The following is a 13,133-nucleotide window of genomic DNA, read 5'->3' on the forward strand; positions in this document are numbered from 1 at the left end:
AATTCCACAACTTTAAGTCATATGACACCTTCTAAAGAGAAGCCAGCCCTTATTCACACTACTCTATGGGCACACCACCAAAAAGAGCGTCCACAGACAGATCTGTGACTGTTTCAGCTTTCCTCATCAGGGCATGTTCTGAGCATGAATAATCAACCCATGTGGCCATAATTTGAAGCACCAGGGACAATGCCCCAAGGACTTATCCAACTTCTGCTTACACCCAACTCCTTATGTCTACACATAACCATTCCCAAAATTCACCAGGCTAAATGTTTAAAATATGAATAATATACCTACGTGTTCTGTTATTTCCAGAGAACTAAAAAAATATATATGTGTGTATGCTTAAGATCCCTAATCAAGCTTCTTTCAGGTGCTTGCCAACCTCCTGCATAAGCCCCCAAACAAGAGCCAAATCTGTTGGCAATGGACCTCACGTTGTCCTAGAAAATGAAAGAAGCTGGTAACTCGGTACAGGTATGTCCCCTCCCCATAAAGCCTCTGCAGATGGACAGGCTAGGGGAACACCAATCTCTGACACTCCAACAGAGGGCCCCTTAGATATCAGGAACAGGTAACCTCAGGCCCCAGGGTGTCAACTTGGCTCTGGCCATTCATCACCTCAACAGAGAGCCAGACCTCAGTGGGCTTGGGCTGAATAAAGGGACACCATTCTAGATGTCAAATGAATGCTTAACTCAATCGCTTGAGGTTTTCTGAGGCTATATAGTGGCCCCAGGCTCTTTTCACCCAGTCCTTGGGCGTCCTCAGCCCTGTGGAAAGGCAGGGATGTGATATTTAGTCATCAATGACGCTAGCAACAGGAGCTGGCAGGCAGTGCCACCATGCAATGACTGAGATCCTCGGTTACTTCCATGCAGTTTGCTACTAATTTGCTACAAGTACACAGACTATGAGAGCTGACCATGTGCCAGGCAAGGGCCATCTATACGGCTTAAAGTTGCAAAACCAAACTTACAGCACATTTCATAACCCTGAAGCAAGGCTGCCTGGCTTTAGTTCATCCATCTCCCTGAGGTGTCCCTGGAAAATCCCTGAACTACAGGCCCACAATGACACGGCTATGTCTAATGCTAACAATACAACTCCAAGTCTAGACTTCTGGAGCAGACTACCACTCCCCATCATTGTGGCACATTATTGTCAGCCTAGATTAAAAAGGAACTATGCTTTGCTCTCAATATTTAGGTTACTAGAAATCTACCTTTTCATTTTTAAGACCTCAGTCTTAATAGAGTATTGCATATGAAATAAACAATTCTTTGGCATTTGTAGCTTACTCTGGATATGCTCATTCTTACATTTATTCTACTTAGATACTTTAAATTTCCTATTCACAAGTGCTGAGGGGGCCACATATTCTAAGGGACCTATTATGCTCAAGAATAAGAGTGATAGCTGAACGCAGTGGCTCACACCTGTAATCCCAACCAATCCAGAGGCTGAGGCAGGAGGACCTCAAATTCAAAGTCAGCCTGGGCAACTCAGTGAAGCCCTCAGCAATTTAGCGAGATCCTGTCTCAAAATAAAAATAAAAAACGACTAGAGATGTAACTTGGTGGTAAACTGCCCCCCGAGTCAATCCCCAGGACACCCCTCAACAGAAAAAAAAAAAAAAAAGAAAAGAAATCAATTTGCACCATGGTTCAAGTTGGAAAAGCTCCCCTAATACCCCAGGTCTAATCTTCAAATCTCAACTCCCAGCCTATTAAAGCCCAGATAAACTTTTTTAACTCATGACATGCTATATTAGGTCAACTTTAACCTATCAACAAAGACAGTTAATTCTCATTATTCACTGTAATTATATTCCATAAAGTCACCATAAGCACTGAATTAGGTTCCTTTGAGTCTCTGCTCAGACTTTTTGTTGTACTGGGGATTGAACCCAGGGATACTCTACTACTGAACTACAGCCCTAGCCCTTTTCTATTTTGGGGCCCTGTCTAGGGCCCCAACAAACTGCCCAGGCTGGCCTCAAGCTTGTAATCCTCCTGTCTCAAGCCTCCTTGTAATCTCAAGGATTACAATCTACACCACCATACCCAGTTTATCACCTTTTTCTTTGTATTTCTGTTCAGAGATTCTTTACTAAATATCTATTGTTGATTTGATAATGCTAAACCCACAGACAACAGCCTTGTAACCATCTAATGCTGAACCCCACAGGAATTTTCTCTGTCAAGACTATTGAACCCCTCTTGGCTCTAGACAGCACTTCAGCACCACATTTGGAGGCAATTTTTAACAAAATCCCAACCATAAAGCACAAAAATGCCAAAAAATAAGGTGGTGCTAAAGAGTCCCCCAAAGCTCACTTGTTTATATGTATGTAATTTGAGAGCTGGAGAAGGAGGCAAAATATTGCTTTTTTCCACCTCAGCTGGGAACACGTGCACTCAAATTTTTTCCTCACCATGTACTTGCTCCCCAATGTCCAACAAAGCACTGCAAGTACTGCTTTCGGGGTTTCAAACACATTTTTGCAAGTAGGCAAATTCATAAATATGAATCAGCTGTATCTGATTATCAGGCCTGAAGCATGAGACACAGAAAGTACATTCTATACTGTATCCCAGATACAATGATATTTTTTTTTCCTGGTTTCAACATCTCCTGTTCTCTTTCCTCTTCTACCTTGGCAGTTTGTACCATCAAGATTTGACAACTTGGTTCCTAGATTTTTGTTTGTTTTGCAGTACTAGGGATCGAACCCAGGCTTCACAAATGCTAGGCAAAGACTGAATTACATTCCCATCCCTATTATATTTTGAGACAGGGTCTTGGCTGAATGGCCCAGGCAGGCCTCAAATTTTTAACTCTCCTGCCTCAGCCTCCTGAATAGCTGGAATTTCAAGCATGCACCACTGTGCCCAACTGTTTTTTAATGTGAATGGGTCCTATTGGTAAGAGGCTGATTAGCAATATTTGCTTTAATTTGCTTTACTCTTCTATTAAACCCACACACCAAGACTTCATTAACTTTAGGATATATCTTAACAAAAGTTCTACACACACACAATTTCCTCCTCCACCAGTTTCTCATACCTGCAACAGCTTTTCTCACTCAGACATTAAAAAGACTGGATGATAATATACTATGCCATGTCATAATTTACTAAGTTTTTCTGTGCTTCACTCAACTTGCAACTGTTCATATTATACTGTCACATTCAAAGTTGCAAGATGATTTTTATTTATTATTGTTACTACTCTAAATATTAAGTGAATTAAAAGTTGCATAGCAAGGCTATCCAGAAGAGACACACAGAAGAGACACAAAAGTAACATCTTCCTCTGGATCTGTCCAGCCATCACCAGAGGTAGGAGGTAACAACATATAACAATATGAACTCCAATAAGGAGTTAAAAGGAAGTTGACATTACAGAACATTTAAAAGTGAAGATTTTAGCTTCCTAATTACAGCTGCACAGACTGTTAAAATCTTAAAGTCATAGCTCTACATCAGTCAAGGGAAGTGGCAACAACTGTGTTTATGAAGTTCTTTCCAATCTTCAAAGGCTTTTATAAATAACCTAACACAAAATACTTTCAAAGCACATTATTCCTTGTAATTCCTGAAACTGTGTGATGTTCTGGAACAGACAGTATCACCCTCTTACAGAGGTAAACAAAATGCAAAGGTTAAGTATGAATAACTTTTTCTGGTCCAAAAACCTTCCTGACATAGCTAGGGGACTTGAACTCAAGTCTCTGGAGTAAGAAGCCAGAGCTGTTTTTACTACAACATTCACAGTTTTTGAATGCAGACCACGGTTATTTATAGCAGAACTGTCTTCTTAATTATATTGTGTTTTGATCAACAACAACAACAACGAAAAAATCAGTTTGCATTCCCTTCCAAATGGAAAAACAAAGGCAGGCTGCCCAGAAGTGTGAAAAAACAGTGGCATGGCAGGGGAAATCGGCCTGGGATTAAAATTTTGCCAAAGTGAAACAACAAATTAAAGGGTTTACATCATTTCCATGGGGCAGGGGACTTTTCAGCCAGATGCAACAGGAACTACACAAGACCAAAAGAAAAGAAAAAAGAAAAAAAAAGAAAGAAAGAAAGAAAGACAAGACCTTAGAAAACTGTCTTGGGTATAAGAAACTTTTGAGGAAAGTATTTTTAAATTCAGAACATGGAGATTTAGAGATAATAAGTAACTTCTCCCATGACCACTCCATGGGGGCTGGGGATGTGGCTCTGTGGTAGTGTTGCCTAGCATGCATGAAGCCTTGGGTTCGATCCCCAAGATCATTTAAAAAAAAAAAAAGAAGAAGAAGAAAGAAATCACTCCATTGGGTTCCCACTTAACGCTGCCCCCCCCCCAAAGAGATCTCTTTCAAACTTCCTACTCTACCCATCTGGCAGTCATGCCAGTCTCCTCCTTAGCTACAGTGGGAAACAATGAGCCTCAAGGCCGTGGGCTTTAAAACACTAGGGCAAAGAGTCAAAGTTTTGGTACGCAAAACTGACCTTCAAATCTTAACACGCAAACTGACACGTTTATCGTGTTTTGTCTTTGTTCCAAATGAGTCTCCTTCTTAGTCAAGGTAGCCTTGGGTTTAGGAAAAAGATTCTAAAACCCTACAAAGTGGGTTAGTACCTTTTAAATAGAGGGGCAAGCATCGCAGATAAAACTGCAAGAGCCGCCTCCACTTCCCCCCACACCCCCGCACCAGGCTGCTGGTTCCTATTAACCACAGAGAAGGAAATCCAACTAGCAACATACAGCACCGATGATCAAAGTGAAACCGATTTTTTTAATCATCTAGCTTAAACAGATGAGTACATGCCAGTAAAGCGCATAAAGACTAACTTAACAGCCCCAGCAAGTACTGTCATCCTAACCTGAGACATCAGAGTGATTAATCAAAGGAGACTTACGGAAAACAAAACAAAACAAAAAAAAAAAAAAAAGGAAAAAGACATTTGCTTTTCGGCGAGGCCTGCACACAGTGCAGGAACAGTGTGCAGTTTTGTTTGGGGCAAGAGGCGGGAAGTGTAGTAAGAGGAAAGAGCCTGGTCCCTGCTACCCATCTTCTGCCCCTTCCCTCAGTCCCGCGCCGCAGCCCTGGGTCGAGGCGGGCCGGGACCAAGCGGATGCAGGGTGCGGGGCCTCAACGTCGGCCCAGTGCCTAGGACTCTCTCCACGAGCTGAATCTCCCGCTCCCGAAGCACAGTCGCTTCCATTTCCAACATTAGCCTCGTATGCTGTCCTGTGAGGACAAGCCGCCTCCTCCCCTCAAGGAAGGCATCCCCGTCCCGCTCCAGGTCAACCCACTCCTAAGGTCCCCTGCAGGCCAGCCCTCACCCAGCTCGGGGCCCGCCCGGTTCTTGCTCACTCACCACCGGGCGGCTCCAGGCTCGCCCGCCTCGGGCCGGCCGGGCCCCGCAGCGGGCGTCTAGGGACAGAGGCGGGGCCGCCAGGCGCGCGGGGAGCACTCCGGGGGCGCGCGGACGCACAGGCGCGCTCGCGCCCGCGCTCCCGCACCGGCTGTCGTTTAAGCACACGCAGACGCGGGCCGCGCGCGCCGGGCCGGCTCCGCGGCGGACCGGAGCGTGAGGAATCCCTGGAATGAGGCGCCGCCCGCCTTCTCCCGAGTTCCGCTGGGCCGCCCAGGCCACGCCCAGGCCACGCCTCCACCACGAGCAGGTGGGGGCCGAGCCCAGGTGAGCCCGTGGGGAGGCGGGGCCAGGGCACCGAGCTGCCCGTGAAGCTCGTTCCCCTCCCCCGCTCGCCGCGCGCGGGGCGTCAGCTCGCACCTACCCAGCTACTGCAGGCGCACTCGGGTGGAGAATATTAGCTGGGGGCCTGGTGCTGCCAGCACGGGCCCCTCCGAGTAGGCGCTTGCAAATAAGGGCACGTGGGCACAGCCCACACAGTGTGCTCCCCGTGGGAACACACACCTTCAGTGCACAAACACAAACGAACATTTGGTGCGTGCCCAGGTTCCTGCTGCTCAGGGCCAGGCACGTTCGCACACGCTCCCCATAGGTTCCTGCACCCCGCGGACACAGCACCGCAGTCCAGTCGTACTCCGTGGCCTCTAGACTTGCTGCCCCTTACCCGCCACTCAGCCCGCCCAGTTGAGCGCAATCGAATCAAACCTGCGGCACCCACGCTGCCTTTTGCTCCGACCCGCTGTGGTTCCCAGCCTCACACTCTGCAACCCAAGGGCGTAGCAACCCTGCAGCGCCTGGATCGGCGTCCACACCCGAGCACACCGGCGCGCACAGCTGCCTCCTGCCTCCCGCCTCCCGCCTCCCAAGCTCCACGCTCCACGGGGCGCCACCCTGGGCTACTCTTGGCCTCTGCCTCTCGTTACTCACCCACACCCAAGCCACACGGCCGGGACAGGCAGACGGCTCCACGTACCTGAAAGTACAGGTCGCACTTGCTTTGGAAGTCTGCGCTCAGGTGCCACCTGGAATCAGAAGAGCCGCTGCGGTTCAGGGCGCTCGGACGCGGCTCGGTTTCCTCCCTACAGCATTTTACACTCCGCCACTCCACAGCGCGCACACACCCGCGCGCGCTCATACACTCACACTCACACACACACACACACACACACACACACACACACACACACACACACACCCCAGGCGCACAGAGGCGTCTCTCGTCCCCCGCCCCCTCTCCGGGAGAAGGAAGTCCTGGTAAATCAAAACAGTGTGGAAGGGAGGGAGCCGAGTGGCGAAGGAGGGAGGTCGGAGTAGAAAGCGTCCCCTCCGCAGCTCGCACACCAGTGTTTGCTGTGTTTGGCAAACTCCTGGAGTCCACGACCCGGCCTGCTCTGAAATGGGCCCGGGGAGGGGCGGGGAGGAGGAGGTGAACGTTTCTAATTGGCGCAGGTTCTTATTACAGCGGCAGCGTCGACATGTGACCACGAAAAGAAAAGGCCTGTCTTTAATTTTTTCCTGTCATTCTCTGGAGATTTGCTGGGGACGGGGAGGGGAGGGGAGGCCTGACATTCCCCCATCCCAGGCCGCCCTTGCCCCCCATTGTTTTTCTCATACTGCCACAATTAAGAAAACATTTGCTTAACATATTCAGCCGCTAACTTCATAAAATAAATAGTGACTGGACTTCCTCTAATTTGCTTTACGCGGCTTCACGTTGCTAACCTCCCGGGCCGTTCTCAAACCTCCGTGTTTAGGAGGAGCCCTTATCATAAGGGCTTTCCCAGGAGAGGGCTTTGGTGAGAGGGAATGAGAACAATTAAAACAAATACATTAGGGCTGGGAAGAAAAAAATGCTTTGCAGTTTTCAAACTGTTTTCCCATCTGCTACCTCATCTGATCGTGTCAACCCAGAGCACGTTACCTCATTGGATCCCAAACCTGCTGTGTATGTAGGACAGGTACGAATAGCTCCGTACTACAGTGAGAGGAGATGGTTTAACTAAAACAGGTTGCCCTGATCTTGTGGCCCTGGTTAAAGGCACTTTCCTCCAATCCATCCACCTAGCCTATTTGAGCCCTGGAGATGTGACAGCCTAAGTGACATGCACAGCCACCCCTGGATTTCCTGGTTCCTCTCAAAATTCACAAATTGGAGGTGCCCTGTCCTCCCAATATTTTTGCTTAGACTTTCTTTAAGTTCATCAATAGTATCCAAATAGGAAAAGAAATTCTGAGAAAGATCACAGATCAGAGATGTTCATCCTGCCAGATTCAGACAGAGAATAAGGAAAGAATGAGGACTGCTGGGACAGATTCCAGACAGTGTGGCAAAACAGGGAAAGGGTTCCAGATTCAGACCTGGATTTGAATCCCAGCCCACCTGTATTCATGAGGAAACTTTGGGCAAGTTATCAAGCCTCGGTTTTCTCATCTATTAAAACAGATGATAATTCTTCCTTTGAGGAGGTATTGGAGGGGCAAAGGACAAGTGAATAGTTACCTCTCCCCTTTTTTCTCCTCCAGACTAGTCTTGCTGAGCAATTTATAGACACCCACTTATGCGGGAGGAATAGAGAAACAATCTACCTAGATATTGCAAATGAATAATGATGACAAAATAATGCAACTGCACATTTATAAAAATGGCCCAGGGTTCACAAAGTGTTCCCACATATCATTATCTCATTTGATCTTTATAACAACATTGCCATTTGCTTGCTACTAAATGATTTTCATTCAGGGTCAGTGCGGAGGTCCTAAAGCTGCCTTTGTAATTTCCATCACTGCTTAGAGTGAACTCATGGGGACAGAGGAACTTTTCTCATGGACATGACCAGTCTTCAGCCATTGCATGGATTCATCTCACTCCTTGACTTAAATCAGCAGGCGTGTGACTGAGCTCTGGCAGCATCCAAGCATGGTTGTTTTAGTCAAGTTGTTTTAGTTGTATAAAGTAGCAACATACACATTACCACCAAAAAAAAGTTAGCTATAAAGGTATAGGAGGGGTAGGCACAGTGGCCCAAACCTGCAATCCCACCAACTGAGGCAGGAGGATTGCAAGTTAGCAAGACCCTTCCTCAAAATAAGATTTAAAAATTTTAAAGGACTAGGGATGTGGCTTGGGGATATATGTATAACAACTATATATATGTATGTATATATGTATAAAAACTATACCTGGGTTCAATTCCTGGTATTGCAAAAAAAAAAAAAATGAGAGAGGGGGGCAGGAGATGGAAGGAAGGGGAAAAGGTTTTAAGGTATAGGAAAACTGGAATTAGAACACAGCACACAGTGTACTTTAGCCTAACAAATGACTCATAGAGATTCTATTTGTAAGATTAAAAATAAAATGAGGGCTGGAGTTGTGGCTCAGTGGTAGAGCACTCACCTAGCACATGAGAGGCCCTGGGTTCGATCCTCAGCACCACATAAAAATAAGTAAATAAAGATATTGTGTCCAACTAAAAAATAAATATTTAAGAAATAAAATAAAATGAGCCAGGCACAGTGGTACATACCTGTAATCCCAGAGACTTGGAAGGCTAAGGCAGAAAGATCACCAAGTTCAAGGACAGCCACAGCAACTTAGCAAGACCTGTCTCAAAAAAAAAAAAAAATTTAAGAGCTGGGGATGTATCTCAGTGGTAAAGTATCCTTGGGTTAAATCCCCAGTATCAAAAAAAAAAAAAAACATTAAAAAAATAAAATGAAAAATAATTTTAATAGAACATAAATTTGTGATAAAACTATATATAAGTAGGTATATATGTATAAAAACTATATATATATATACGCACATATATAGTATATGTATATACACATATATATAGTCAGAAGCTGAACACAGTGACACTCTGTACTCCCAGCTACTGAGGAGACTGAATCAGGAAAATCACTTGAGCAACCCAGCTTAAATAAATGAATAAATAGATAGATAGATTAAAAAGGTAAATTGTGTGTTAAATCTTTCACCACAATTTTTAAAAATGTCTAAGGAACTAAAGAAAAATATTTGGCAAATCAAAAAGAAAGCAAACACTATTTAAGTAGCTCACTAAATAAATAAAAGTAGGCTGTACATAGACTACTGAAGAGACTGTGTTCCAAACTAAGGCTTTTACAAATGCACCAAAAGTTTATTTTTTAAAAAAATCAAAATAATCAAGTAAGTGGGTGCCTGGAGTTAAAGAAGAAATAAGATTGGCCCAGAGTTGGTCATTGTTAAAACCATGTTGTGGATATGAAGAGAAGGATGTGGGGAGGCTAAGGGGAGTGGTTCTATTGTTCTGCTATTCTTACATATGTTTGAAATGTTTCATATTAAACCATTTTCAATTTAAGAAAAAAAAGAAAAAAGAAACACAGAGGGCCAAAGGATGCTTTGTGGACTGATATTGTGGCTGTCACCCATGGGCCATGAAGGTGTTGATCAGTGTTTCTCTTTTTGGTATCTCCTCCCCCATCCAGCTCTTTCTTTCTGCCAAAGAGTTCCCTGACGGCTTTGGCTCCCTGATTGTGGTCCCTACTACCCTTTTTGGTTTCTACCACCGCCTTCCCACAACTACTGCGTTACCTTCATGGTCTTGTAAATGACTTTCGGAACTGACTTCTTTTATACCTACGTGGTTCACACTACTCAGAGGGACAATCTGTCTCCTCTCTTTCTACTAATCCAGAATTGGCTGTCATCTGATCTGCCTGGAAGTCATGCATCCCAAAGGCTTGGTGGAGTCAAGCATAGTTCAGAAATGAGAAGCATAGTCCACTGCCAGCTGCAGGAGTGGCATGGCCCCAAGACTGCCACACGTCGAAAGGTTCTCAGGAGTGCAGTTAGCTAAGAATAAGGTGTTTGCCTTTCTACAATCCTTCATCTCTTCCATTAGTGAATGCAATGTGAAGAAGTTTCATTTTCCACACCAAATGGAAAACCAGTGGAAAAATTTGAAATGATCTTATTTCAATGACAGTGTACTGAATAGGAAGTCGTGTAAAATAATATTAACAATAATTCCTAATGTTTAGTGAGCATTTGCTACTTTCCAGTACCGTTCTAAGTGCTATTCACAGTATTATCTAATTTAAACCTCAAAATGGTCCAGTAAGTACAGTTGATCCTTCAACAACACAGATTTAAACTGCATGGGTTCATTTATAGGCAGATCTCCCCCCACCCCAAGATTTGTAGCCATTTGGAAAAAAAAAAACTCTCAGATGAACCACAGAGCCTAGAATATGAGAAAAAGAAAGGGAGGGAGGGAGGGAGAAGAAAAGGGGGAGGGAGGAAAGGGGAAAACAAGAAAAGGAAAAAGTGTGCCATGAATACATAAAATATATGCCTATTTTATTACTTACTACTATAAAATTATACACAAATCTATTTTAGAAAGTTAAAATTTATCAAAACGCACACACACACACACATAGGTGGTGCATGGCACCATTCTGTCAAGAGCAATGTCAACAAACTTATTAAAGATACAGTTATTAAATCATAACTGCATAAAATTAACTATAGCACACACTGTACCACTGTAATAATTTCGTAGCCACCTGCTGTTGCTATTTCAGGAGTCAAAAGTTATACACAGCCAATTTTCAACTGGTAGGATGGGGGGCGGGGAACGTCCCTAGCCCCTACATTGTTCAGGGTCAACTGCGGTTTATTTTTCAATAAGTTCTGCCATGTCATACTGCCAGTGGGGGGGAAATAAAGGAACCATAGATAGTCACCAATATCAGATGCTCATAGTACATGTACACTTCCATTGTTCTCCTCCATGTCCTAAGAAGTATGATTTTTTTTTCCTATGGACATCCCTTTGCTCACAATGTGCTCATATGACTCTCTCCTGCTCTTTTCTTCTCTTCCTTCCAACGTGTCCCACAGGAAGCATTAAGGAGTCAAAAGCAGTGGTTTCTGGTGTATATTTGGTCTCTAGGTGACAATGTAGGCCCAGGGAACTCATTTCACACCTCTGGGTCCAGCTCCCAACTGAGAGAAGCTTGGACCAGGGCAGGATTAGCAAATTTCAATTTGAACAACAGCTTTGCCTGGGAACCCTCTCTTGAGGTCTATGGGACGCACTTGAGGCTCAGTAGTGTGTCAGGATTGACTGATAATGTCTGCTATGGGCAGCGAAAAGGAACTTGTGAAGCAGATATTTGCCATTTGGGGCCTAGAAGCACTCTAAAAGTCCATTCTAACAATAATCTCTCTTCCTTCCTCTCTCTTTTTCTCTCTCTCCATTTTTAAATTGAACTTTTTATTATTGAATGGTAAGAACTCTTTATATATTCTGGACACAGGTCTGTTATCAGATACAGTCACCCTTCCATTGTTCCCAGGATCTCCCCACCCCACCCCTAGGATACCCAAATCCTCAGATGCTTAAGTCTCTCGTGTAAGATGATGTCAAATCTTCATATAACCCATGCACATCCTCCCATCTACTTTAAATCACCTCTAGGTTACTTACAATACATAAAGCAATATAAATGCTATGTAGAGTTGTCATACTTATGAAGACACATATTGGTGTGAATATACTATGTATACAACCAGAGATATGAAAAATTGTGCTCTATATATGTAATAAGAATTGTAATGCATTCTGCTGTCATACATAAAAAATACATAAAAAAGAGCTATCATACTATATTGTTTAGGGAACAATGAACAAGAAAAAAAAACTATGCTTTTAGCAATTTTGAAATATGTGAATATATTGACCATTATTTCTCTTTTTCAAGGGACTGAAGTAACCAATGGAAAAACTCAAAATTACCTTATATCAATGAAAGAGCGATTAATAAAAAGGTCTAAAATTATAATAATATTTAATTAGCACTTAACTATGTTCCAGGTACCACTCTAAGAGCTGAATGACAATAAAGCCTCATGACAGCCTACAAACTAGAGATTGTCTATATCCCCATTATACAAATGGAGAAACTGAAACATGGAGACATTAAATAACTTGTCCAAGATCTTAAAGATAATAAGCACTGAACTAGAGTTCAACTTGGCCGTCTGATTCTGGAGTCCACATTCTTATTCTTGCTCCTCAGCAGTGTCTACAAACTGCAACAGGCACTTCCTAGCATAAATGCTGACTCTCAGGTTCCTACAATACCTACTGACTTGGAATCTGCATTTTGATAAGCTTCCTGACTCATATTCACACTAAACTTTGAGAAGCACTGAGCTACACCAGATAGCCTCCTATCAGGATATCCTCTACAATTTTTGAATGGTTCTCATATGCGTGCACTGTGCTAAACATTACGCCTTTATAATTACATTTGATTTTAAAAACCCTCTGAGGAACCAGACATGGTGGCACATACCTGTCATGCTATTTAGGAGACGGAGGCAAGAGAATCCCTTGAATCTAGAAGTTAAAGGCCAGTCTGGGCAACATGGTAAGAACCCATCTTAAACAACAGCAAAAAAATTCTACAAGACCAATGGACTGATCCATGTCCTGGATATGATCATGTCCTATAGTTTTTCAAGATGTTACCACAGGAGAAAAAGGAAACAGGATCTGTCTGTATTACTTCTTAGGATTGTGTGTGAATCTACAATTATCTCAAAAATTTAAAAAATAATTTTAAAGAATCTTATGATTTAGGTTATATTATTCCTTCTTTTGTTGTAGGAAGACAGAATTTTAAGGCTCTAAGTTA

The 13,133-nt window shown here is 43.7% G+C and overlaps 1 protein-coding gene across 2 annotated transcripts in view; it reads right to left on the reverse strand.

The window, feature by feature from the left end:
• The window catches only part of VGLL4 (vestigial like family member 4), a 135,589-nt gene extending 129,005 nt beyond the window's left edge, over nt 1-6,584 (reverse strand). Inside the window, exon 1 of one of the 2 annotated variants that reach the window (XM_081276208.1) lies at nt 6,412-6,584. In XM_081276208.1, coding sequence (XP_081132334.1) covers nt 6,412-6,573 — 162 coding nt within the window. In that variant the 5' untranslated portion in view covers nt 6,574-6,584. Of the gene's footprint in view, nt 1-5,381; nt 5,559-6,411 lie in introns of those variants that run through there. The other variant, XM_081276210.1, reaches the window with a different exon arrangement.
• Nucleotides 6,585-13,133: the final 6,549 nt, after the last annotated feature.

This window comes from Spermophilus citellus, assembly GCF_964194105.1.
Source record: "Spermophilus citellus genome assembly, chromosome: 19".
In the NCBI taxonomy this organism is placed as follows: Eukaryota; Metazoa; Chordata; class Mammalia; order Rodentia; family Sciuridae; genus Spermophilus; species Spermophilus citellus.